This window comes from Poecilia mexicana, unplaced genomic scaffold (genome assembly GCF_051168715.1).
Source record: "Poecilia mexicana isolate PSO_F unplaced genomic scaffold, ASM5116871v1 scaffold_5, whole genome shotgun sequence".
Taxonomy (NCBI): domain Eukaryota; kingdom Metazoa; phylum Chordata; class Actinopteri; order Cyprinodontiformes; family Poeciliidae; genus Poecilia; species Poecilia mexicana.
This window is the reverse complement of record NW_028263374.1, coordinates 9,010,247-9,033,897: the sequence shown is the minus strand read 5'-3', so window position 1 is coordinate 9,033,897 and position 23,651 is coordinate 9,010,247. Positions and strand designations below refer to the sequence as shown.

The window sequence follows — 23,651 nt, the reverse complement described above, 5'->3', positions numbered from 1 at the left end:
ATACAGACAAATATTTCATTTAATTCGAAACTTCCAAAGCATATGTGTAAGGAAAGTAGGCAAAACAATGGTGTAAAAAAGTACAGAGAAAAGGGCAAAGAAAGATAAGTTGTTGATGGAAAATTAGCTTGCTAGTGACCTTAAAGCTTTTGTACTGAGCTATGTCTTTGATAAAGTTGATTTTAGGAGAAGGCCCTATTTAAATGGGCTTTAAAATTATGTTTTTACCAATGTTTGATGGTAAGCAACAATTAAAGCATTACCAAGTTTGACATTGGCTAGCAAAGTGTCTTTGCATCAGGCTGCATATCCTGCAGTTTGAGATATGTTGTTTGCTGCAGAAAATGCTAGTTTATGTGATTAAAACAAGAATTAGTTGAGAAATTAATTTTTTTTATGAACATCTTAAGATGGATGGAGATTTTAAAAAGATGTTTTTTGTAGGGTCATTGAGTTTCCCCGAATGGCCACTGGGGGGAGGTATTTTACAACCGCTACTATTTACACTTTTCTGGAAGAGACCGCTGAAGAAAAAAAAAAAAAAAAAAAAAAAAAAATATATATATATATATATATATATATATATATATATATATATATATATATATATATATATAAATTTTTTTATTTGAATGTTTCCAAAAATATTTTTTTTACTTTTTTTTTACTTCCTTTTACATTTCCCTAATAAATATTATTATTATTATTATTATTATTATTATTATTATTATTATTATTATTATTATCATTATTATTATTATTATTATTTAAAATAATGTAATAAGCATTCCTACTGTTATGCTTATGCTGCTACATAGCCAGATGTGTTAGTGCTAATAGATGGGTCTGTTTCACTCTGGACAGAATAGAAATGGTAAAAGACTGTGAACAACTTATGTCTATTTTGGAATAAACATAAGTTGCACAACATCTAAATGAACTCTGATATTTATTTTAATTGACTATCTGAGCTTAAAATCCAGTCTTTCTATTTTTATTCTCATTGTTTTGCTCTTTCTCTCTCTTTTTTTACTCCTTTACTTCTTGCTCCCATGCTCCGACTCTTCCAGTCTCCTCTGCCCTTCTCCGTGTCTGTTTCTCTCCTCACCTATGCAGCGCTCACTCTCACTCTGTTTTTCTCTCTCTGCCTCTCTCTTTTCTTTCCTCTTCTCTCACCTGGTAACCAGACCTCTGGAGAGAAGTGTTGAGTTTCCACTTTCCCAGAGAAGAGGACAATCTGAGCCACACAAAGACCCACAATGGACCCCCTCTGCTCACGCCTCCCTTCGCTCCAACTCGGCACAGCTGCACACACATACACAGTCAGACACACAAGCACACATACACACAATGACGATACGCACAGCCCTCTGTTTTTATTTGCTCTTTCTACCTCATTTTATCCCTGTTGCTCCTCTTTGTATGCTGTTTTCCTTCACCTCTTTTTCATCTAAATCCTCACCATCTCCCTATAACTGGCCCTTGTGGGCCCACCTCTCACCTTTCTCTGCTCCTTTACAGCACCTATGCGCAACAACCTGTATTATTCCGTCGCATTTTGGGTTTTGAGATAAAAGGCAACTTCTGATGACCCACTGAGATGTCCCAGACTGTGAGTGTGTTGTTGCAGCTGCGGCTATGAGGTTATGCAAACAGGAAGTGAGCAAAGTTTTCAATTTTACAGCAGAAATAAGTGATTTTTGGAGCTGCTCTGACACGTACAATGTCACAGTACAAAGCAACACCAGGATCAAGAAATCATGTTTGAGGCACAGTTTAGTTTTTTTGAGGGTTTTTTTTTTGTGACTTTAAGCTCTCAACTTTACTTCTTTTTTGTTTCCTGACTACAAAACTGCCACAAAACATAAATCTTAGAAACTTAAAATGAAAGGAAAACATTAAGTGAAGGGTCATTTTTAGGAAGGATTTCACACAAAAATCATACAATCTCTCATTGTGTGAGATGCATATGTTAAATAGTAAAGTAAAAGACACAATAACATAAAGAACACAATGGAAGTAAATAGTGTTAAATTTGTATCAGATCTGTAATCTAATCAGTTAAAATGGTTCTGTTATTTTTTTTAAATGTTTCTACTGTCTTTACTGACAATCTTCATAAATTAAATTAAAACTGATGTTTTGTGTTCATGTGTTTTTACCATGGCTATTAAAGCCAGTGTCTCTAAGTAATCTGCCTGTGAGTTCCATATTGAAACCAGTGAACAGAACCATAAAAAATTACCTTGAAATATAAGGGGGGAAAAAAAGACAAGAATCAGTAATTCAATAAATAAATATGCTGCTTTGGAAAGGCTCCTACAACGATGCCATGAACATTGAGCTACTTTCACAATTCAGTTTCAACAGTGCTGTGGTTTAAACTTTACACAAAAGATGGGATTAGAAACAAGACTTTCTGCAACAGTTCACAGTTCGGCTCAGATTACATAACGGTACTTAAAACTACAGGATTATACTTTTCTAAAAACCACAGTAACATATTTACTCTAACATACTTAGCTCAGCGGGGAAAGGTTTCTTCCAAATCAGTTGGGTGTAGAACCAGCAAACACATGCTCTAAAGAGGAAAGCACACGGTAGCGGAAGTGTGATTACATGGGCTGCATGCCAAAAGGCTGCTGGGGGTAGCAGTTGAGGAGATTGCATTTCTGGATCTTACAATGATTAACATTTTACTTTCATGGCAAATAGAAAAGCTCGCCTCTTTAGGTCATAGTCCTGTTAATAAGTATCATATGTTTTTGGTATGTGTGTGGTTTTTGTAATTATGTTTGAATAATGTTAGATCATGTGGGTGTACTTTGTTTTTATTATGAATTAAATTTTATTTGTAAATAAAATTCAATCCGATTAGAAGAAGTTGTTGCATTATGTTTACAATTTTAAATGAAGTTCTATTTTTTCTTCTTTTTTTTTTTTTACGTTTTAGGAAGATAAGTTTGTGAGAACCTTAGGCGCCCCCTAGGAGACATGGGGAATTTACATTTGAAATTTTAAGTTGACATTTGTGACTGTATACAAAATAGACAAGCAAATATTTCAGAACGCATATTGCGAGGAAACGCAAATTTACGAGGTAACGCAAATGAAAAATATCTCAATGTCCAATGCAGTATTTTACTCTCCCTCTGCCCCTCCCGTCCTGCCACACTCTAGGACACGCCCCTGACCACGCCCCCATTTCCCCCTGAACTCACCTGATTGGCCCGCTGTTCAAGAGCTTTCTTTCCAGTTTGTAAAGATGGCGGATTTCTTCCAGAGAGAGTAAGAACCGCAGCGACCATTCCACCAATGTAATGTGTCCCTTGTAGGAAATATTACAACAAAAACCCGAGGTTGTATAATCCTTCACAAGTTCCTAATTGCTTCACTGTCATGCTGAATGGCTGCACTCCCTGTGGACCGATAAAAACAAAAACATACGTGAAAATACATCTACTCCTGTGCGCCATTCTCTTAGACGTGCCACGCCGGAAGTCCTGGGAAGCGTGCGACGTCAAAGGGTTAAAAGTTACTTGTAAGTACTAGAAAAAAACTGTAATATTAGTTATGGTCAATAATATTAAAATGTTACCTTTGTCCAGTGCAGATGAAAATAATGGATTTGGGTTTATTTGCTTATGGATCTGTTAAAAAACAAAACTGAAAAATGACATTGCATTGCATTTTTTTTGTAGTTTTTTTTATGTGTGTAAAGAAAGTTATTATTATTGTTGTTCATTGTATTAAAGGCTCAACAGCTTTGAAATCTATAATCGTTGTGTGACTAGTTATAAACAATTTAAAAGGAAAATAACTTTGCAAATCTTAATTGTCAGGGGGAATACCAGCCTGGCAACACTTTTAGAAAAATAAATAACCTTTAAAACCATCAAAAAGTTAATATGGTGCTATCTGACATTTAATTCTTGTAACCTTTGCTGTGTTCGTTACATTTAAAACCTTTTTTTTCCGGTCACGTTTATTAGTTCTTCTACTGTATAAACTTTATTTTTTTTCAGTGACTGACACTACATCGGACTAAAAATTTTTGTTTTAGATTAGTTATGATTACCGAAATTATTTGTATTGTTTTTCAATGTGATTGTAACTAGTAACAGGTCTTTGTGATGGCCACTCCAAAACACTTCGTAACTAATTGGGGACTATGGTTAGGGTCATTGTCCATTTTGAAGACCCATTTGTGTCAATTTTAGTCTCATGACGCCACATGACATGTCTCCAAAGTCAAGGTCTTTGTCCCTGAGTCTGTTTACAATCTGAAATGCAGCATGTTAAGTTGCCTTTAGAGTAATGACTCATTCTCTCTGTATGGCCTTTCAGACCGTGTTGGTAAAAGACTTGCTTCCGCTGTCTAGCTTTAGTCAGCATCTTCACAAGATATTTACTTTTTGTTCTCGGGATTGACGCACATTTTGCTCCAAAATAAGTTCATCTCTAGTACACAGAACTCCTCTCCTTCTTGAAGATAGCTGGACAATTTCATAGTGGAGGCCACAAGTCAGGTTTTTGTTGACTTTTTTTATTGTTCAGTGAAGGCACAAAACAAAGCAGTTTATTTAAAATGTGTCTTAAAATATATCTACAGGTGTCCCTATATTTCACCCACTAGCAGCTTTCAAATCATTTATTCTTTGTCAAAATTGTGTGGACATCATTTTTATAATCTTAGCCGACCTAAACCAGGAAAAGCTTAGTCTGGCTAAATGTCAATTTTTAATCAAAACAAATAAAAATAAAAACGAGGTCTCAACTGTACCTACAGCATCAATGCATCTCTTTGAAACGCTTAGATATTTATTTAAGTGGCCCATTATTCACTGCAAGTGCTAATGGCATGTCTGCCTTAACTAATAGTTTATAGTGTGATGACCAAATGTGTCAGTTGGTGATTAGACCACAAACCAGGGCTCATAAATCAATAACCACAGTCCTCCATCAGGCTCGAAGGGCCTGCATGCCGCAGTGCACATGTCCAAACAGCTGTTCAGCACCGAACTACGTGTTGGTACAAAAGGAATCTCAGCGTTTCCCGTCCGACTCTTCAGAATTAGCATAGGCACATGTGCAGGCACATCTCCAGCCAAAGCAAAAAAATACAAAAAAAAAAAAAAAAAAACCTAAAACAAACACTTTCCAGGAATGATTTGTGTATTCCCAGGTCTTTGTGGTTTACATTTTAGGAGTCAGGTAGGAGTCAACACACACACTCACACATGCATGCCGGAAACGACGGGAAAGGTGGGATAACTCGAGCTCATTTAACCCTTCCTTTTATGTACACACAAACACACCTGCCTTCCGCCTAGATTCTGTTCAGTGAGTCAAATCACGCTGAGATTAAGAGTTAAGAGACAATGCTTTCTTAAGGTTCTCCTTAAAACAGACATACTTTCTCTCACACACACACACACACACACGCACACACACACACACACACACACACACACACACACACACACACACACACACACTCTCTCTCTTTCTCTTTCTCACACACAAACACACACTGCACATAGGCAGGGGGGACAGGGGGACAGTGGTGTCCTATAAATAGAAGCTAGGAATGGTGATGATAGGTCCCATGAAAAGAAATGGAGGGGGGAGTGGAAAAAGGATTAAAAGAGATACACGGAGTGTGTTTAGAAGCAGCTTGTATGGACTTCTTGTTTCCCCCCCACAGTCCCCACCTCCAGGTATCCATCCATCCATCCATCCATCCATCCATCCAGCCAGCCAGCCAGCCAGCCAGCCAGCCAAACTTCTCTGCTCACCCTCATCCTCCTCCTCATTTTCTCTTCCTGTATCTGATTTCACTTTTTTTCTGCCTTGCTCCCACCCTGCTCCGGCGCCCTGGCGTGAGCTCCATCGTGTGTTCGAGCGACATCACCGGCAAAAGAACCGATGAGTCACCGCGCAGCCTCGTCTTCTAGGTCAGCACGACGATGGTCTCGGGAACGGTCGTGACTGCATCTGTGTGTGCAGTTGTGCGATTCCCAACACTTGCCCCGTGACTTCACCGGTTTCCCCACCGGAAGAGGTCGGATGAGGCGTCTACTGTAAATATGAGTAAGCATCAGCCTCCACGTGAAAAAGAATACACTGCATTCATAATCGCAGCTACCCTTTTCAAACGCAGCTTGAGATCACGCAGTGGCTTGCAAAAGTATTCCCCTTGAACTTTTCTACATTTTAGCGCATTGCGACCGCAGACATCAGTGCGTCTTAGTGGGATTTCACATTCTGACGGAAAATTATAGATGCTTTCCTCAATTTTTTACGAATTAAAAACTAAAAAGTGTGGCATGCATGTTTATATTACCCCTTTTTCCAATGATTTGCCATAATTAAAACCCAGGGTAAGGAAAGGCTTCCTGTAATCATCCAATTAGGTTTGTGGGAGAACATTGGTTAACAAAGAATGTCAGGAAGGCCAAGGTACACAACATGGAGCCCCTAGCCATGTGAGAGACACAGCATACACACGGAAGAAGGTGTTTTGGTCATAAAAATCACCCTGAGCACACTGTAATGACAACCTCACATGGTGATGGCAGTATCATGCTGTGGGGATGCTTGTAGTTGGCAGGGACAGAGTTTATGTTAAGACAGAATGAGTCACATATAAGTCTATCCTGTGCAGGCAAATCCATTAGAAGCTGTAAGAGACAATAGATCATGATAGAAGCTTACTTCAAATCAGAGCTTCTTCCCTAAACACACAACCGGAGGTACACCAGATTAAAATTTATATATTAGAGAGGCCTAGTTAAAGTCCAGAGAAGAAAATTCATAAGTCTGTGGCAAGACTTGGAAAAAAAAGCTCTTATTCATCCAGTCCCACGACTTTAACTCCCTAGCTGGTCAAAACTTAAAGAGCCTCAGAAGACTTGTTCCTACAAGCTGTTGTCTTGTGGTGACTGATTCTAAATTCAAGCTACACTTTGTAGACTTCTGTGTGTATAGAAAAAAAAAAAACATTTTATGACCTTCCTAAAATAAGGTCTGAAGTTATTCATTTAGCAAAAAAGATTTTTTTTTTTTTGCTTTTGCCAAAATCACTTTTGGCAAAAATTGATTTAGGCAGTTACATCAGGAAGGCCACGATTTTCCGTTTACTTCACGTTTATGCAGCACTTCGTGTTTGTCTTTTATACAAAATCCAAATGAAATGCTTTCAAGTCTGACTTTAACACGAGAAAAAAATGTGTTCAAGGATAACAAGAAGCTCCCAAGATACCGTACATTCCACTTTTTCAACACGTTTTCTTGGTTGTGTGAATTCAAGCCATGCCAAGCATAGGTCTGTAGATGTGACATGAGATACAGGATAATTAGATATCTTCTAGTTAATAATGCACCAAGAGCAACAGTGATGGATAGACAGTCCTTTTCCAAACTGTGATCCTCTCAGCAATCGCCATGGCGGCAACTGGGGTATTGACAATCTGTCTTTAAGTGTTAGGTCTCTGCTGAGTTGTAGCCACAAGCCTTTGTGTGACTCCCGGTCGCTTGCTTGCTTGTGTGTGTTTGTGTGTGTGTGTGTTCTTGGGTTTGTCCGCCCAGCCGTCTGTCTGTGTGGTATTACAGCACAGATTTCCGCTGGTGCTCAGCCTCCCCCCCCCACTGCCAACCACCCCATGCGGCCGTCAGACAGAAATAGTCCTGTGTCATTAAGGTAGATAGGCAGTGGTGTGTTTGCTCTCGCAGGAAGTCACCTTTGGAAGACACTCTCGTAGCCTCCCAGCACCATCAGTCTAGTTTGTTTAGTGTGGCTGTGATTAATAAAAGGTTAACTCAAACTCCAGTCAACTGTTGCATGTAAATCTCCCCTTCAATCTCTTCCTTCCTCTGCCTTTCTCTCCTCCCTTTGTCTCTCTGCCCCTGCCACACCTTCTCCCCTGAGGGATGCCGGGATAGTGATTGGAGGACGGAGGTGGAGCTCCTGGCACATTCGCAGGTGTGCTTGTTTCCCTCCCATCTCCTCTCTCATGTAATGATTTCTTCCCGTCGCCACCTGCCAGGTGAAAAAGGAAAAGAAAACAAAAAAAAAAACACTCAGCAAACGGAGAGCTTTCAGATCGCCTCTTGATTTCCACGTTGAGGGAGTTTTTGATTGTTAAAACTTATTGTTTTCATGCATCTTACTTTATCAGCAGACTTGGTTTTACTCATTGAGGTCATTTTGAATCGCATTCAAATGAAAGCTTCAGGCTCCAAGAGGGAGAGAGAGCACACAGCCTTTTAGGTTGTTTACTTAGTCATTTATGGAAGAGACATGATTACATAGGACTTGATGAGTTTAACCTGAACTGGTTTAGAAACAATGGCTCTAACTTAGTTTTATACTTTAGACAATAACATATCAGTGAATCTATGAGTGTTTCCCGAGGATTTATTTATCCCTATCTGATTTTCTATTTTTAAAAATTAATTTGGACTATGTACTGGCTGGCTAATGGTATCAAGGTGAGTCAGGGTTTCAAACAATTACAGATTCAAACCAGCACAAATCTTAGGTCAAACTGACTCAGTGTTTTGAAATACTTTTAATGAGATACTAGAGGAAGTGTTGGAGTAAATACTCCAGCTTTATGATGCTTACATTAACACAACACTGTACCTTCCCCATTTATACCTTTCCCTTATTTTTAAGAAAGACCATTTTGTTTTCATAGTTATTTCATAAAAAGAGCCACTCACCACTCTAAGGCTATTCTGAAACCTTAGAGTAAAGCTGCAATATTCTGCATACTAACAATGTTTACTTTAATACACTATTAAATTTGATAGATATGTATTTTATATTTTTAAAAATATTATTACAACTGTAATAAGTGTTAAATTATTTTAGCTGCCTTATGAATATGCGTCACTGTACCAAATTTACTGTGAAACATTCGATAGATTTTTATTTTAAATTATTGTGTCAATACTGTAACACCATAAGAAAAGCAAGTTCATCATACAGCAAGAATCTTATATTGATTCAAACATTTTTGGGCATCTGAAGTACACTTATATGCAGATGACGCAGTCATTTGTAAAACATTTTTATGTCTTCTTTTTAAATGTAGCACACTTTTGGGATTGATACACTTGGCCTGGTGACAGCAACACAGGTCTTCTACTATTTTTATTATTGTAGTTAATATGTGGACTGATTGGTGGTCAATCTCTCCCTTGAGCGAATGAGTTTAAGTCTCAACTATCTTGGCTTCTTGTTCATGAGTGATTGTAGAATGGAACAAGAAATGAGGAGACAGATTGGGCTTCATCTCCAGTAATGCTACGGTTTGTTTTGGTGATGAAAGAGTTGAGCCAAAATCAAAGCTCTTGATTAACTGGTCTCTCTATGACCCTCACCTGTGGTCATGAGAAGCGGGCTGTAACTAAAAGAACAAGACGCCGGATACAAGTAGCCAAACGAGTTTTCTCCAAAAAGTGGCTGGATTCAGGTGTAGAGATAGGATGAGGAGCTCAAAGTGGAGGTGGTCTGGGCGTCAGATCAGGAGACAGAGCTGGGCAACTTCATTTGGAGGTTTTCTTGACACAACCCACTGGGAGGAGACCCTGATAACAAGATCCAGAACTTTCTGGAGGGATTTCAGCTCATTCTGGAAGATCCCAAGGCATTCCAAGTCCAGGCAGGATTGGAGGGGAGTGACGTCTACAGATCAATCCTGGACCTGTTGCTTCACGACGCCATCTTAGATAAGCTGAAAACAATGGATGGATGGATAGATGGATATTAATTACCATGATTAGCATAATCTTGTGAAGCTGTGACTTACAGCACCATAACAAATACACTATTAACATACAAAAACAACAATCTGAAATCAACAAATAATCAGACTATAAAACAGCTTGCTACCATTTATTTTTATAGTCCCTTCTTCACACTTCTACCTTAGGCCCTGCCACTTGCCAAGTTGCAAAATTATTCTAAATAATCCTGCCTGATTAAATAAATATTGTTTTTGTACTGTATTTTCCGCATTATAAGGCGCACCTTCAATGAATGGCCTATTTTAAAACTTTTTTCATATATATGGCGCACCGCATTATAAGGCGCATAGAATAGACGCTACAGTAGAGGCTGGAGTTACATTGTGCATCCACTAGATGGAGCTGCACTAAAGTGAATGTCAACAAAACAGTCCGACTCCGGTCGTGAGGAGAGCCTTGTGCGACTGGGCCGGGGCGTGGCCGGACGGTGGTCACCCTTCTCCGTTCGCGCACAGCATGTTGGTGGAGAACGTGGTGCTAAATGACCTGCAGACGACCTGATTCTAGATGGTCGGTAGGTAGATAGGTCAGTCAAACTTTATTAACAAACCAGCGTTCTGACAACTATCCCAGGATGCACCGCACGCTTCTTCTTCTATGGGCGAAAATGAAGTCGCCGGGTGCTTACCATAGTTGCTAGACCTGTTGTGGTTCAATATTGGTCCATATAAGCCGCATCTGATTATAAGACGCGCTGTCGGCTTTTGAGGAAATTGATGGTTTTTAGGTGCACCTTACAGTGCGGAAAATACATTTTTCTGGAAGTTTGTTTCAAATTTGTGGTGCATAGAAACTGCACTGAAAAAAGTGTGATCAGGGTTAAGTAATATTTACTAAATAAATAAGAGCAAACTATACATAATAAAAAAGACTGTGTGCAGTTTTGAATCTCACTGAGCTGAATTAACCAAATTTGAATATTTTTTTAATTGCATTTTACTCTGTTTTTATTTAAATATAATCAGCAAAAAAACAATAAGTATTATTTATTTATTTTCATTGGTAAAGTCAAAAATGCAGAAAATTGATAAATTTTACTCATTTGGGAGGCCTTGACTTTTTCCCGCCCAAGGCATTTTCATCATAGGAACATCGCGTCTGCTCAGCATTTTGTGGACTACCGTTTGCTTAAAGGTAAGACATGTTTTAAGTGTTCTTAGTTAAACAATTCAAGTGTCTGTAGCAGTTAAACATTGTCTTAAGTTACTGCAAATTAGCAAACATGGCAACTTTACTGTACAGCAAGTCAATTAAGTTATATTGTGAAGGATTCGAAGTCAGTCTACGTCGTCTTTGATTTGACTAAATGTATTGCAATGATTGAAAAAGTAGTCTCAATGTCACAATTTAATGTGACTAACGTAATACCGTTATATAGTGGCCGTAGAATACAAGCTACTCTTTTATTTAATTTAGTTTCTTGGCCTCAGCCCAAGCTTCCCCTCCCCCACCTTAACAAGCTAGCTAGCATGTTTGGGCACCATAATGGAGGAACAGACGTTGTTTTCAACGGTGAGATAATCAATGAGCTAATCAACTCAGGAGTTTCGTTTAAAGTTACTGCATGTAGTTTTTACAATTAAAATGTACTCAAGTAACATTTTTACTCAAGTAGCATGTTAAAAGCAGATTTCTAATCAGCTTTTATAACGTTACACATTTCGAAAGAAAAATCAGCCGTTTTGCATAGTTACATTTTCAGACAAAGTGCGCTGTTTCTTTTTTCTTCTTTTAATTTGGCGTGTTTTGAGCACAATGGCTGGTGTTTTGCTAAACCCCAGTTCACCGGCTCTCACTGAGGCTCTCCATTAACATTACGTTAGTTACATTCAGTTGGCACAAACGGCTTCCTCATTTTTCCCGTTTTCTCGGAAAAACGTTATGCTTTCAAACTGTGGCTGCAGCTCACACTGACAGATAAACAGTTACAGTGAGATGCGTCTGTGAATGTTGGGTTGAAATCAGTATGTAGCTTCGTACTGACTCTGAGCTGCCACAGAGAGAGTGAGAGAAATGTTTCCTTAGTCCGTTTTGGGCATCTTTGATTTTAATATTTATTTTTTGGCATTTGTTGATGTGCATATTACCTTAAAATCTGTTTCATATTTTTGTCTTAACATCTTAAAACGATAGTTCATTTTTTGAAGTGGGATTGGATGAGGTATTCATCCATGTTATAGAGCTGGATGATTTAAAAAAAAAAAACTTAATTGTGGTGATCTTTTCAGTGACATTACAGTTGCGAAATGATTTGCAATTTCTGAGGGAAATATAATTTTGTATAATTGTTTTCTTATTTTCATTAAAAAAATTAAGATGATTATGGCGTGATTCTTGCAGGGATGTGTAACAGATGTTTTTTTTTTAAGTCTCTAGATTATGATGTGTAGGCCAGGACATCTTTGCAGCAGAACATTTCATTTAAAATAATTTTTTAAGATTTAAGAAATGTAAGAAATATTGTACCTCCTGTGATTTGAAAATTGCAGTAGGCTGTATTGCAATTTTGATAAAATTTTGATTAGTTGTTCAGCCCTGGCACATTATTTAATTACTAGATCTATTAGTGATGTAGGCTACTAGTTATACACTAAATTAAAAACACCTTTTTTTCTTATTGTCTTAGGTTCTGGCCTATGGGGTGGCAGTGTAAGATCTGCAAGTCTTTGTCTGTAACAAAAGGGAATCTACTAAAACATTACAGACTACAACACGCAACATTTGGTCGTGGGCAAACCCAGCCATGTCTATATGACAGTTGCCCTTGCTCATGAAAGTTTGGACAGTTCCTCTGTTCAACAGTCCACTGACTGTGACTCTGCATTGTTTGAAGAGTCAACTGCATCAAATGCAGAGTCATCTGCTGGAACATCTTCTTCACAGGACACCATTATCCTGTCTGGGCGCAGTACCACAGAACGCTGTCATCCATGGCCAAAGCAGTTCCCCATTCCGCAGTTTGCATACGAAACTGAGATGTATCTTGAAAGAGGCAATGAGGACTACAAGAAGAATGGAACACTTCTCACTACCTCTAAGATCAAGGCAGACATACTTGAGAAACTGGCTGAAACTGTATATACAGCCTATCCATCAGGTTCACAGATAAGTGATGTTGCTGAGGCACTTGTCAATAAATATCCTTGTCTCAAGGAACCCGGTTCCTTTGCAGGTTACTATGGCTGGCAGCAAAGCCTTAAATACAAGATGTCAAATTATCGCACCAAACTCAGAGGCTACGGTGTTCCTGAGGTGTTATGCAATGCACTAAAACGCAAGACCCCTGCGGACAAGAAGTCTGCAAAGAATGTTAAAAAGCCTCGAAAAGCAGAGATAAACTTCCTTCCTCCTTACCTGGCTGGAGAGGATGAAGAAAGTCAAGAACAAGAGAGAATTCTGTTGCTTACTGAAGTAAAGAAAAAGGACAACAACGCATTGATAAAAGAAAAAAATGGCCAAAACATTTGCACACAGAAGAAACGAAATCATCAACCCAGTATAGAGGACATCAAAGCCAGGTGGCCCGCTCTATTTGAGACATCTCACGTGAGTTCTAAGTGCATGCCAATCAGAAATATTCCTAGTCAATGTGAAGGATTGCATTTGTGATTCTGCATTTAGCAATTTGATACAAAATGTGTTATGTTACTGTCATCTTTTTTATAGATCAAATTTGATCCATCTTCTTGCCTTTGAAAAATGTCGTAAGAACAGTATGTATGTTGTAATATTTGATGCTTTAAAACTGGTTTCATGATTTGTCTTTCAGATCCAGGATGAGTTTCACAGAATCACAATGGTGCATCTTGAATCAAAGTTCATGTCCAAACTGGATGAATATACTCCTCGACTTCTGAACCTCTTCCACTCGAAGGGCGAAAGCATGGGGTTGAGATTGCAGGCTATCCTACTCAAGGTATCTTTCATTGAGCATTATTGTTGCTAATATTTTATTCTCAAAGTTTTGTGTTTAAACTTCTGGAATATCATTACTTAAATTTACTGGAGGTTAGCCTGTGATTGTCTTTATAAATGGAATATGAAATAATCGCATGAGAATTTGTATGAGTAGTGTTTTATTACACTGGTCCCCAAGACGGCGCAGGAACTCAATATTAACAGTAATATAAACCACCTGGTGTTTCTTTTTTTCGTTTCAGACTCCAAGCAATCCTGACATCAACATGACCAGAGATGTTATCATTCGATGTTTGATGATGTACCTTGGGGAATCTACAGATGAACTCTTAAAAGAGTACGATGTAAGTTGAATTAGATGTTAAAATATAAAGTAGGTGATTTCTCTCATCTCTTGTACTTGTTATTTGTTGGAAAGTCAAATCACAAAATAGTCATAACTGTATTTCTCCCAGTAGTTCTTGGCAAGGTATATCATTGTCCTCTGTTAAGTGTGTTTAAATTCTTATTTTCCATTAAGTAATTTTTAAATGCTAGTACAGAATGCTATCTCAATTTGATTTCACCAACTGGCATAATTTAAAACTTGTCAGTAATTTATGTAATTTTTTTCCTAAGAATGCTTTACCCTAACCATAACTTTTTTTTTTAAGTCTTGGCAATTTGTCCCTAAAAGTGAGCTAAGAAATGATGGCCAAGACGCTGCTTTGTGAATACAAAGACATTTTTACAGAAAGACTGAGGCAACGCAGAATAAGATATTAATCAAGACAGTGCCAGGAAGAAATAATAGTGTAATGGATTGATTTAATTTCAGAAACTTCATTTAGAAATATTTGTAACTGTTCAGCTCCTCATTGCATAATTGATTATAATATAATATATTATTATGATTGATTTATATATATATTTTTCCTTTTTAAATTATGTGCGTTTTTTTTTGGTGTTATCTCAGATTTGTCTAAAACACTGACATAAATAGAGTGCATTACAAGCAACGGCTGACAAACTCCAGATTTTCTTGTCCAAACAGTTGCAAGCAATTTGGGAAATGGAACCTTCTCCTTTGGCTGCACTGTCTGATATGCACAATGTTCTTGCTATTACAGGATGCTGATGAAGACAGTGTGTCACAGGACCTTGCTGTTCAAAGCCTGAAGATCTACAACATCAAAGCTAACACGTCAGAGGATCCAGACATCGGTATCGTGGTGGACGGCATGAAAATTCTAACTGCTCTGGGTAACTTTCCAAGGGCTTGCTCCCTGCTTGTTGGGTTGGCGTATGCTGTGAATCTCGCCTATCCAAAGGAGCTCAGATACACGTTTGAAGTGTTTCAGAAACTTCTCCTCGGGCTGGATAGTTCAAAGCTCTCCCCAAAAGTGAACAGCCTCAGGAATAAACTACTGGCTTAAGAAAACGGACCCTTGCTAAACAAAAGGGAATAGACAAGTCACTGTCAAAACCAACACGCAAAACTTTGTGAAATGCTCGGTGAAGTTAGTTAAAATTAGGGTCATTTTCAGTTCAGTGGATTTCTGCATGTGTATTTTTCTTGCAGTACATTACAGTTAACCGCCCTTTCTAAGGACTGACCCCTTGTTCTCATATGTGCCTGTTATATGGCTTGGATCTGTTCAGGTCTGTCACATGAACCCTTATACAGCATAGAGCATCCACTATTGCCTTTTTGGAGAGTCCATGCAGGCTTCACCACTGAAGGGTGATGATCTGCAGGCTGGAAAACTTTGTTGTGTTTCATTTGCACTTTATTTAATATGTTTTTTTCCAGTTCTGTCTTTCAACTTATTTTTCGAAAAGGAAAGTAAGTGTCACGGAGCCAAGGGCCCCAACACAGTGACAAGATGTAGCATAAACATACAAAAAAAGTAAATGGAAGTTTTTATGCCTCAAAAGTCTCGCCCAACTCTCACATCTTGTCATGTGTTTTCCCCAGGTAAGTTTTATGTGCATACTTGTTTTGGGCTCTGCATGCCTTAAACATGCAGAGCACAAAAGTGAACATAAGAGTTCACTTTAAACATAAAGTGAACTCTTCTGTGATTGATAAATTGTTGAAGCAAGTTTAACTGAGTCCACGTTGATGTTGATGTGATGGTTCTAAAAAATCATGTTAACTATACTTTGAGCAGAGTGGCACTATGTTTTTGACTTGATACTGATATATATTGCCCCTTCTCTGTTTTATTGTTGTATTTAGGAATTTTGCACTAGTTGGTGCTGGATAAACACGTTTTATAAAATTGCACAAATAAATGCTGCTGCTGTTTTATGCATTGTAATTTGTTATTTTTTGATGCCACTCAAGTTTGGTCAGGATATTGTGTAAATTAGACACAGAAAAATTATGGCAACAAAGTGACATTCAATATTATTGAATAGATTTAAAGTGCTATGATACAAATAAAAACTTAAAATTGATCAATTATTTTAGCTACAGATTAATAAGAACAACAGTTTTAATGTGTTGAATTAACCAATAATGTGCTACAATATGAGTTGATATTATTTGTATTATTTACTTAATGCAAATAATTTTTATGTTGATGTTTAGTAAATGTAAATCAATTTCACCCATTTAATTAATAAATATAAGTTAATTTCACCTAGATTATTAGTAAATATGATTAAATTTCCCCCAGATATTTAATAAATCTACATCATTTTTGCTCAGATACTTAGTAAATAAAAATTAGTTTTTCTTGTAAAATTGACTTGGATTTACTAAATATTTTTGGGCAATATAAATGATCATTTGCATTGATATTAATAAATCTAACACATTTCAGCTGTTGCTTTTATTAAGATGTACTTCATTTTTTTAAGTTAAGTTAAGTTAACATATTCAATACTTTTTAATCAAAATTGTAGAACTTAAATTCTATTCAATTATATTACGTGTCACTTTGTTGCCACAATTTTTTTAAGTAACCATTGGTCAAATTTTTCTCAGTGTGAATGCTGCTTCTCCTCATTTGGTTCTGGTTCTGGGGATGCAGAGCAGACCAGAACCAGAAGATCTGAGGGGTCCAGACGGTTGGTACAGCAATAACAGATCTTTAATGTATTGTGGTGCTAAACCATTCAGTGATTTATAAACTAACAATTTTAAAGTCTATTCTTTGAGCTACAGGGAGCCAGTGTAGGGACTTTAAAACTGGTGTTATGTGCTCTATCTTCCTGGTTTTAGTGAGAATGCGAGCAGCAGCGTTCTGGATCAGCTGCAGCTCTTTGATTGATTTATTAGTCAGACCTGTGAAGATGCTGTTGCAGTAATCAATGCGGCAAAAGATAAATGCATGGATGAGTTTCTCTAGATCCTGCTGAGACATAAGTCCTCTAATCCTGGAGATGTTCTTCAGGTGATAGAAGGCTGACTTTGTGACTGTCTTTATGTGGCTCTGAAGGTTCAGGTCAGAGTCCATTACTACTCCCAGGTTTTGGGCCTGATCGCTGGTTTTCAGTTGTAATAACTGAATAACTGCATTGATGCTAGTTCGCTCCTCTTTAGGTCCAAAGATAATAACTTCAGTTTTGTTTCTGTTCAGCTGAAGAAAGTTTTGGCACATCCACACATATATCTGTTCTAAGCATCTGTTCAGTGATTGGATGAGTTCAGAGTCACCTGGTGACATCGTGAGGTAGAGCTGTGTATCATCCGCGTAGTTATGGTAGCTGATCTTATTTCCTGTTATAACCTGAGCCAGTGGGAGCATATAAATATTGAAAAGAAGGGGTCGTAGGATTGAATCTTGGGGTACCCCATATGTGACCTTTGTCCTCTGATGAGAAGTTTCCGATTGAAACAAAGAAATCCCTGTTCTTTGTGTAAGATTCAAACCAGTTGAGCACTGGACCAGAGAGTCCGACCCAAGTCTCCAGTTGATTCAGTAAAATGTTAAGCAATAAGCAAAAAGAAAAGAAAAGCTGTTTTCCTTCTAGCTAAATAAAGGCTTTGACATTGTTCATATATTGATCCGAACACTGTTTTCTGAGTCTTTTCTAGGGAGTCCTCTCCTCAGCTCTTTTTCAAACCGCCTCAGGGGTCTTGGAGAGCAAGTCCCAGGCCCTGACAGGTCAGAGGTCGCTCCTGGACAAAAGGTTCCCTGCGCTGGGTCGGTCGTGGTCAAGGAAACAAAAGCAGCGAAGACCTGCATTAGACAAACAACTGCAGTGGCAAAGTGACAAGACAGAGGGATGGCGACGGGTTAGGGGAGGGCAAAGAGTGCACTGAAAAGCTCTCTCAAACACTGACACACCCACATGCTCACACCCACATGCACACACACACACACACACACACACACACACACACACGCACACACACGCGCACACACACACACACACACACACACACACACACGCTCTCTCACACAGGCAGTTGTGTAAATTTTGCTTCCACGCAAGCTTTGCCAGATTTTTAAATTAGCCAAAACTGTTGCCTAAGCCCATAAAATAACTTAGTCAAAGTTTCTCAAGATGGAAAGAAAAATCTCAGTCTCTCATTGCTTGTCTGCAACTGCGTGCTGGTTAAATAAAAATCACAATGCTGCACTAACTTTGGGTACAAAAACCTGACCTTTTTTTTTTTTTTTGCTCCAATCTGTCTTTTAACAGTGCCCTAACTTGTTCCTCTCCCCTCCCCCACCCTGCTGCTGTCTTTCTCCTCTCTTTTTTCATCCAGCACCATTGATCATGCATGCAGAAATTTAGCACGCCCAGCCGCGGCTCAAGCCGGGATAGGTCGGTGAGAGCGAGGCCCTGTCCTACATACTGTTCTCTCTCCATGGTCCACCAGGCCACAGTCACACACTCCCCCTGACCCTGCCCCCCCCCCTCCCTTCGCCGACACACACACACACACACACACACGCACACAAACACCCTGCGGTCCTTCTCAGAACCGGCACATGCATGGATCATCATGTGGTGCTGGGAATGTTCACTGATCCCAACTAAAAACTTTCAGTCAGGTGCTGAAAGTAGGAGATTTGGGAGGGATACAGGGGGAGGGTTGCTCATTTTAGCTCTTCAAACTTACTGCGCACATGCAGTCTGGGTTTGAATTTAGAGGGGAAAAAAGGACGGGTCTGTCATCTTTCACTTTATCTGGTCCAAGAATAACAGCCATAACTATTACAGACAGCATTATACAGCCGAGTCCCAGAAGGTGAGGTGCTTGTTGGAACTGCTCAGCTGAGCCTCACTCCAAGCTAAAGCTGCTAATCTGCCACTTAGCCGCTTGGTACAGCCTGTCACATGGGCCGAGGGACAGGGTTATTGGGGGAAATCGGGTTTAGGTGGAAACTGAACCGTGGTGGGGTGAGCGGACGAACAACTGGGTGAAGGATGTGTAAAGGTGATCACAGCTGTTTTTAGGAACGACGAGTGATGGAGGATGAACAAAGAGATCGCTGCGACGCAGTTGGGAAAACATCATTCAACAAATACTCGATGTCACTCTGTTATCAAACAAGGCCAAACACGTTCATGTTGAATACCATATGACCACTCAATACAATCGATCCTTACTTTTTCTCTTGTTGATCTTGCTGTTAATGTGATTTTGCATTTTAGTGTCTTGATTGTTTTAATTTGGGAACTTATCCTTAGTTGTGTAAGAACTCATGCTGCGTCTTGTTTTATTTCTATTGGATCGGACTTAGATCACTGTGCCTCTCTAGCTGCACTATTGACACAATTACAACCACCAAGTACTACTTTTGAAATATTAAAATAACGATAAAATGTCATTATGACTGAAATTCATAACCAAACGGCTTCCCACAAAAATCAGGACTGCAAACCTTTTGCCTTATTAAATTATATTGTAGAAACTCTTGATTCGCTCAATTGATCAATTTTGCTCTTATCTCTCATGTGACGAAGCTGACTGAGTCAATTTCTGATCTTGTTATGAGGTTTTGTTTCCTCATAAGCTGCCCACCCTGTAGTTAGCACGTAGGTAACACAACCTGCGCCTCTACTTTTAATTACAAAATTAACTTTAACCTAGTTGATAAGAACATGCTTGACATATAAAATGTTTGTTTTATTTATTTTTTCTTTGAAATGGTAATTTGCATTAAAATACATTTGGGTTGTTTGTAGTTGTTTGATGCGTCATGCTGTGGGATTGCGTTTCTTTGTGAGGAAGGCTGTAGCCAGAGCTACAAATAAATGCGTTGGACCAAACCGCCTTAACATTTCTGCAGAAGCTAACATCCACGGTTTCCCTATCTCTGGGTAGCAGCCAATCAGTGCCAAGGAAAGTGCATGCTACTCCACGATTGGCTTATTTGCAAATGAGTGAAGTAGCATTGCACTAACGTATTCCAGCTTCCAAAGCAAATGTTTTCTCCCTGGAAAGTTTAGTGAAAAAATACACAAACAGATGAATTTTTCCCATTTAATTTGGAGTTGTGTTCTGCAGAAATACCGATAAGTAGTGAACCACTTATTTGATGCATGAAGAGACCATCCATGCAATAAGAGTCAGTTTGTGCTATTTTGCAAACGAGTGGAAAGCGTTTTACAAGCAGGTCGATAATTTAAGGGAAGCTGGCTGACTGGCTGGCAAATTTGTTAATTCTTTTTTTAGGTCTCGTTTTGATAATGTTGCACCTTTTAATGTGATTTTGAAGGAAATATGAGAAAATGAGGACAAAAATCTGACGTTTTTTCCAAAATTTGTGAAACTTTGGAAAAATGATCAGGAAGGTTGCAAAGAGGCCAGCAGTAACATTGTGTGGTAGGAGTTTGTGTTTGTGTTTTTGTGTGTGAAAATGTTCTGCTGTATTGTTGTATTCACATGTCAACTAAACAGCAGAGTTGCACATTAAATTCTTTTATTCCAAAAAAAAACCCAAAAAAATCTAACAGAGCCTTCTGGGAGAAAGGATTATGGTCTGATCAAACTAAAGAGAACTTTGGAAGGTATGTTTAGCTCAGAAACAGCACTCCACATGATCAAAAACAACGTTACGCTAACGGTGGAGCATGGTGGTGAAAGGTTCATGCTTTGGGGTTACTTTTCTCCAGATGGAGCTGAAGTTCTTGTCGGCGTGGATAAAGCCACAAACAGTCTCAAATATCAGTCAGTTTTCACCCAGAAACACTCAGTTGTCTGTTTCAAAGGTTCAAGAGGTTTTTATTTCTCAGGATGTTTGTGAGCACAAACGCGTCGAAACAGCAATGGGATGACCTAACCAAAAGGAAATTTAAGGGGTCACCAAAAGAAAGCTGTGGACAAGAGATGTCCTCGCATCCTCTGATAAAAGTAGAGCACTTTTTCAAGCTAGCTGTATGTTCACAAGTTGTGGGATGTTGATAGATCCCACCCAAAGACTCCTGGATGCAAAATTAAATGAAGAGGTGCTTTAACAAAGTATCACTTGAAGGTTTTTTTAAAGGTTCGCTTTGGCTCTAATGACCTTTATTTGAAAATGCTAGGACAGGAAAGTAGGCAATGAGAGAGAAGGAAGAAGGTCAGCAGTCCGAGGCTCGAACCTGCTACGGCCACATCAAGGACTAATGCCTCCCTACCTGGGTTGTGCTTAACCCCTGCGCGACCACAGCAACCCCGATCTGAAGAATTTTGAAACCATTTTGCAGCTATCATATGGCAGCTTTATTTTTTTTTCCCCCAACTGACCTCTCCAGACTGTCCGTTGCCTTTTACTCAATAGCTGGTTTCCAGCAACTCTGCAAAGAGCAGCAGATATAGAAAGTGGGAAGATGGATATGTTCCAATGCACATGTTCTGTTTTTGTTGAAAAGTAAGAAGAACAATTTCATCAAAGGGTTTGAAAACTATTTGCCATACTCTTGTTTTTGAGTCATAAAAACCTTAAAATCTGATGTGATGGGAAGATAAATGGAGATAAAGGGCAATCCTGGAAGAAAACCTGCAAAATACTTCAGATGTGATTTAAATCCAGTCCTCAAGCTCAAGCTGTGCTATGAGCTTGAGCTATAATATAGAGAAGAATGAAAAAATATTATGTATACGTTGAAATTTAAGGTTGTAATGTGTAAACGGTTAAGAACACAGTCATGAGAAATTAATAAAAAAAGAATTATGTATATTAATTGATAATGATGCACTTATTTAAAATTGTATTATATATATATATATAATTGTATTATATATATATATATATATATATATATATATTTTTTTTTTACAAAAACAATTTCTTTTACATATTTGTTAAAAGATGCCATGACACTGTAATATAAGATAGATAATCTGTGAAAAGATTAAACTCCTCCCGTGCTAACATTGCTGCCTTAAAAATGCACATCTCTGGGTAAAAAACAACCAATCAGAGCAAGGAGGAAGGTCTTAGTGCTGTCAGTCATCCTCTCGTACATGCTTAGGATCTGTTTTTTCTGCTGTCATCGGTGGCTCTGCTAACTAGCTTGAGCATTTATGGCAGGCTCTAGTGTGGGGAACGATCAATCAATCAATCAATCAATCAATCAATCAATCAATCAATCAATCAAGTTTATTGGTATAGCACATTTGAGCAACAAAGCACTTAAAAGGGCTTCACATCTTAAAAACTCAAATCTAAAAAGTCATACAAACATTACAGTCACCAATTTGAGAAACTAGTAAGAAATATTACATCTTGTCGAGTGGCTTTATCAAAAACATCCATGCACATCATAAATGTTGGTCAATGCAAGGGGGAGGGTCTGAGCAGCGCCTACACGAGTGATTTACAGGTCTAAGACCCTCCTCCTGGCTCTGATTGGTTGTGTTTTTGACCGAGTATTTCTGCTAATGACTGTAGGACCATATTATCATACTGGGACGACACAGATAGTTTTTGCCGATATGCAAAAAAACAAAGTGTAATTTTTAAATAAAAGTAAAATGCAGCAGCTACACACACACACACACACACACACACACCCGTGTGTGTATATATATATATATATATATATATATATATATATATATATATATATATATATATATATATATATATATATATAATCATGTCCTCCATTTGCTGTTGTAATTCCACTAGACTACAGGTTACCGAATTGGCAGAGGACACTGTGGGTCCCGCTCCACTCAATACTCTTTAATGGACCATGCTGCTGTGATCAGCCAATGACAGGAACGGCGGGGAAACACTACAGAGAGAGCGCCACTGGCAGCATGAACACAGCCAGCCAATGTGCGGGAGGGACGGGGCAGAGGAAAGGGGAGGGGAGGTCCGAGGCTACGGGAGAAACTGAGGTAGAGGGCGGAGTTTCTCCCTGAGCGCGCCTGCATTCGTGTGTTTCCTCACTCACCCCTCCTCTTTTCATCCTCCCCCACCCCCACCTCTGCTGCCCCTCTCCTCCCCCCACCCCCCTCCCCGTCCTCCACCTCCTCCTCCTCCTGCTGCTGCTCTCATCGAGCCTGCCCGCCCCTGAGTCTGGAGCAGCAGCAGCGGTGGAAGCCTCACTGCCTCTCCTCGCCTCACCAGTGCGGGAACCACAGCAGCAGGAGAGCAGAATGGATACGGAAGGGAGCCAGAGCAGCCTGTCCTCCGGCACGGACAACTCCCCCCACGACCCCTGGTAAACGAGCCGGTCCGGAGCACCGCCGCTTTTGCTTTTTCTGGACCCGTTTTTGAGTTCACCTTGGACTTTAGTGGAGTTCCGCGCCGAGACAAAAGACGAGCACGCTGCGTGTGTGCGTGTGTGTGTGTCTGTGTGCGTCTTTCTCTCTCTCTCTCTCTCTCTCCCTCTCTCTCTCTCTCTCTCTGAATGTGTGTGTATGTGTGTGTGGGATGGATCCACTCACCGGAGGAGACACAGACGCACCGCTTCTTTCCGCCTGCCTGCCTCCCTTCCTCCTCATCCTTCTTGTTTGTTTATTTCTCGCGGTGTTC

At 39.1% G+C, this 23,651-nt stretch overlaps 2 protein-coding genes and 1 pseudogene across 2 annotated transcripts in view; all 3 read left to right on the top strand.

Annotated features, from left to right (window-relative positions):
- Positions 1-12,469: 12,469 nt before the first annotated feature.
- Positions 12,470-13,512, top strand: LOC148159631 (uncharacterized; annotated as a pseudogene).
- A 35-nt stretch (positions 13,513-13,547) lies between these two features.
- On the top strand, positions 13,548-16,254 carry LOC148159630 (uncharacterized). The gene is made up of 3 exons (XM_088005948.1): positions 13,548-13,732; positions 13,977-14,078; positions 14,700-16,254. The coding sequence occupies exons 1-3, from the start codon at positions 13,613-13,615 to the stop codon at positions 15,147-15,149; spliced, it is 672 nt and encodes a 223-aa protein (XP_087862074.1). The 5' UTR covers positions 13,548-13,612; the 3' UTR covers positions 15,150-16,254.
- A 6,991-nt stretch (positions 16,255-23,245) lies between these two features.
- Positions 23,246-23,651, top strand: part of LOC106915063 (RNA-binding protein Musashi homolog 1) — a 33,875-nt gene continuing 33,469 nt past the window's right edge. Inside the window, exon 1 of the mRNA XM_014982382.2 lies at positions 23,246-23,337. Coding sequence (XP_014837868.1) covers positions 23,273-23,337 — 65 coding nt within the window. The 5' untranslated portion in view covers positions 23,246-23,272. The remainder of the gene's footprint in view (positions 23,338-23,651) is intronic.

Coding starts and splice junctions, on each gene's coding strand:
- LOC148159630 (XM_088005948.1), top strand. CDS start 13,613: ATGGTGCATCTTGAATCAAAGTTCATGTCCAAACTGGATGAATATACT. Junction 13,733..13,976: donor TGCAGGCTATCCTACTCAAG/GTATCTTTCATT, acceptor TTTTCGTTTCAG/ACTCCAAGCAATCCTGACAT. Junction 14,079..14,699: donor AACTCTTAAAAGAGTACGAT/GTAAGTTGAATT, acceptor AGATTTGTCTAA/AACACTGACATAAATAGAGT.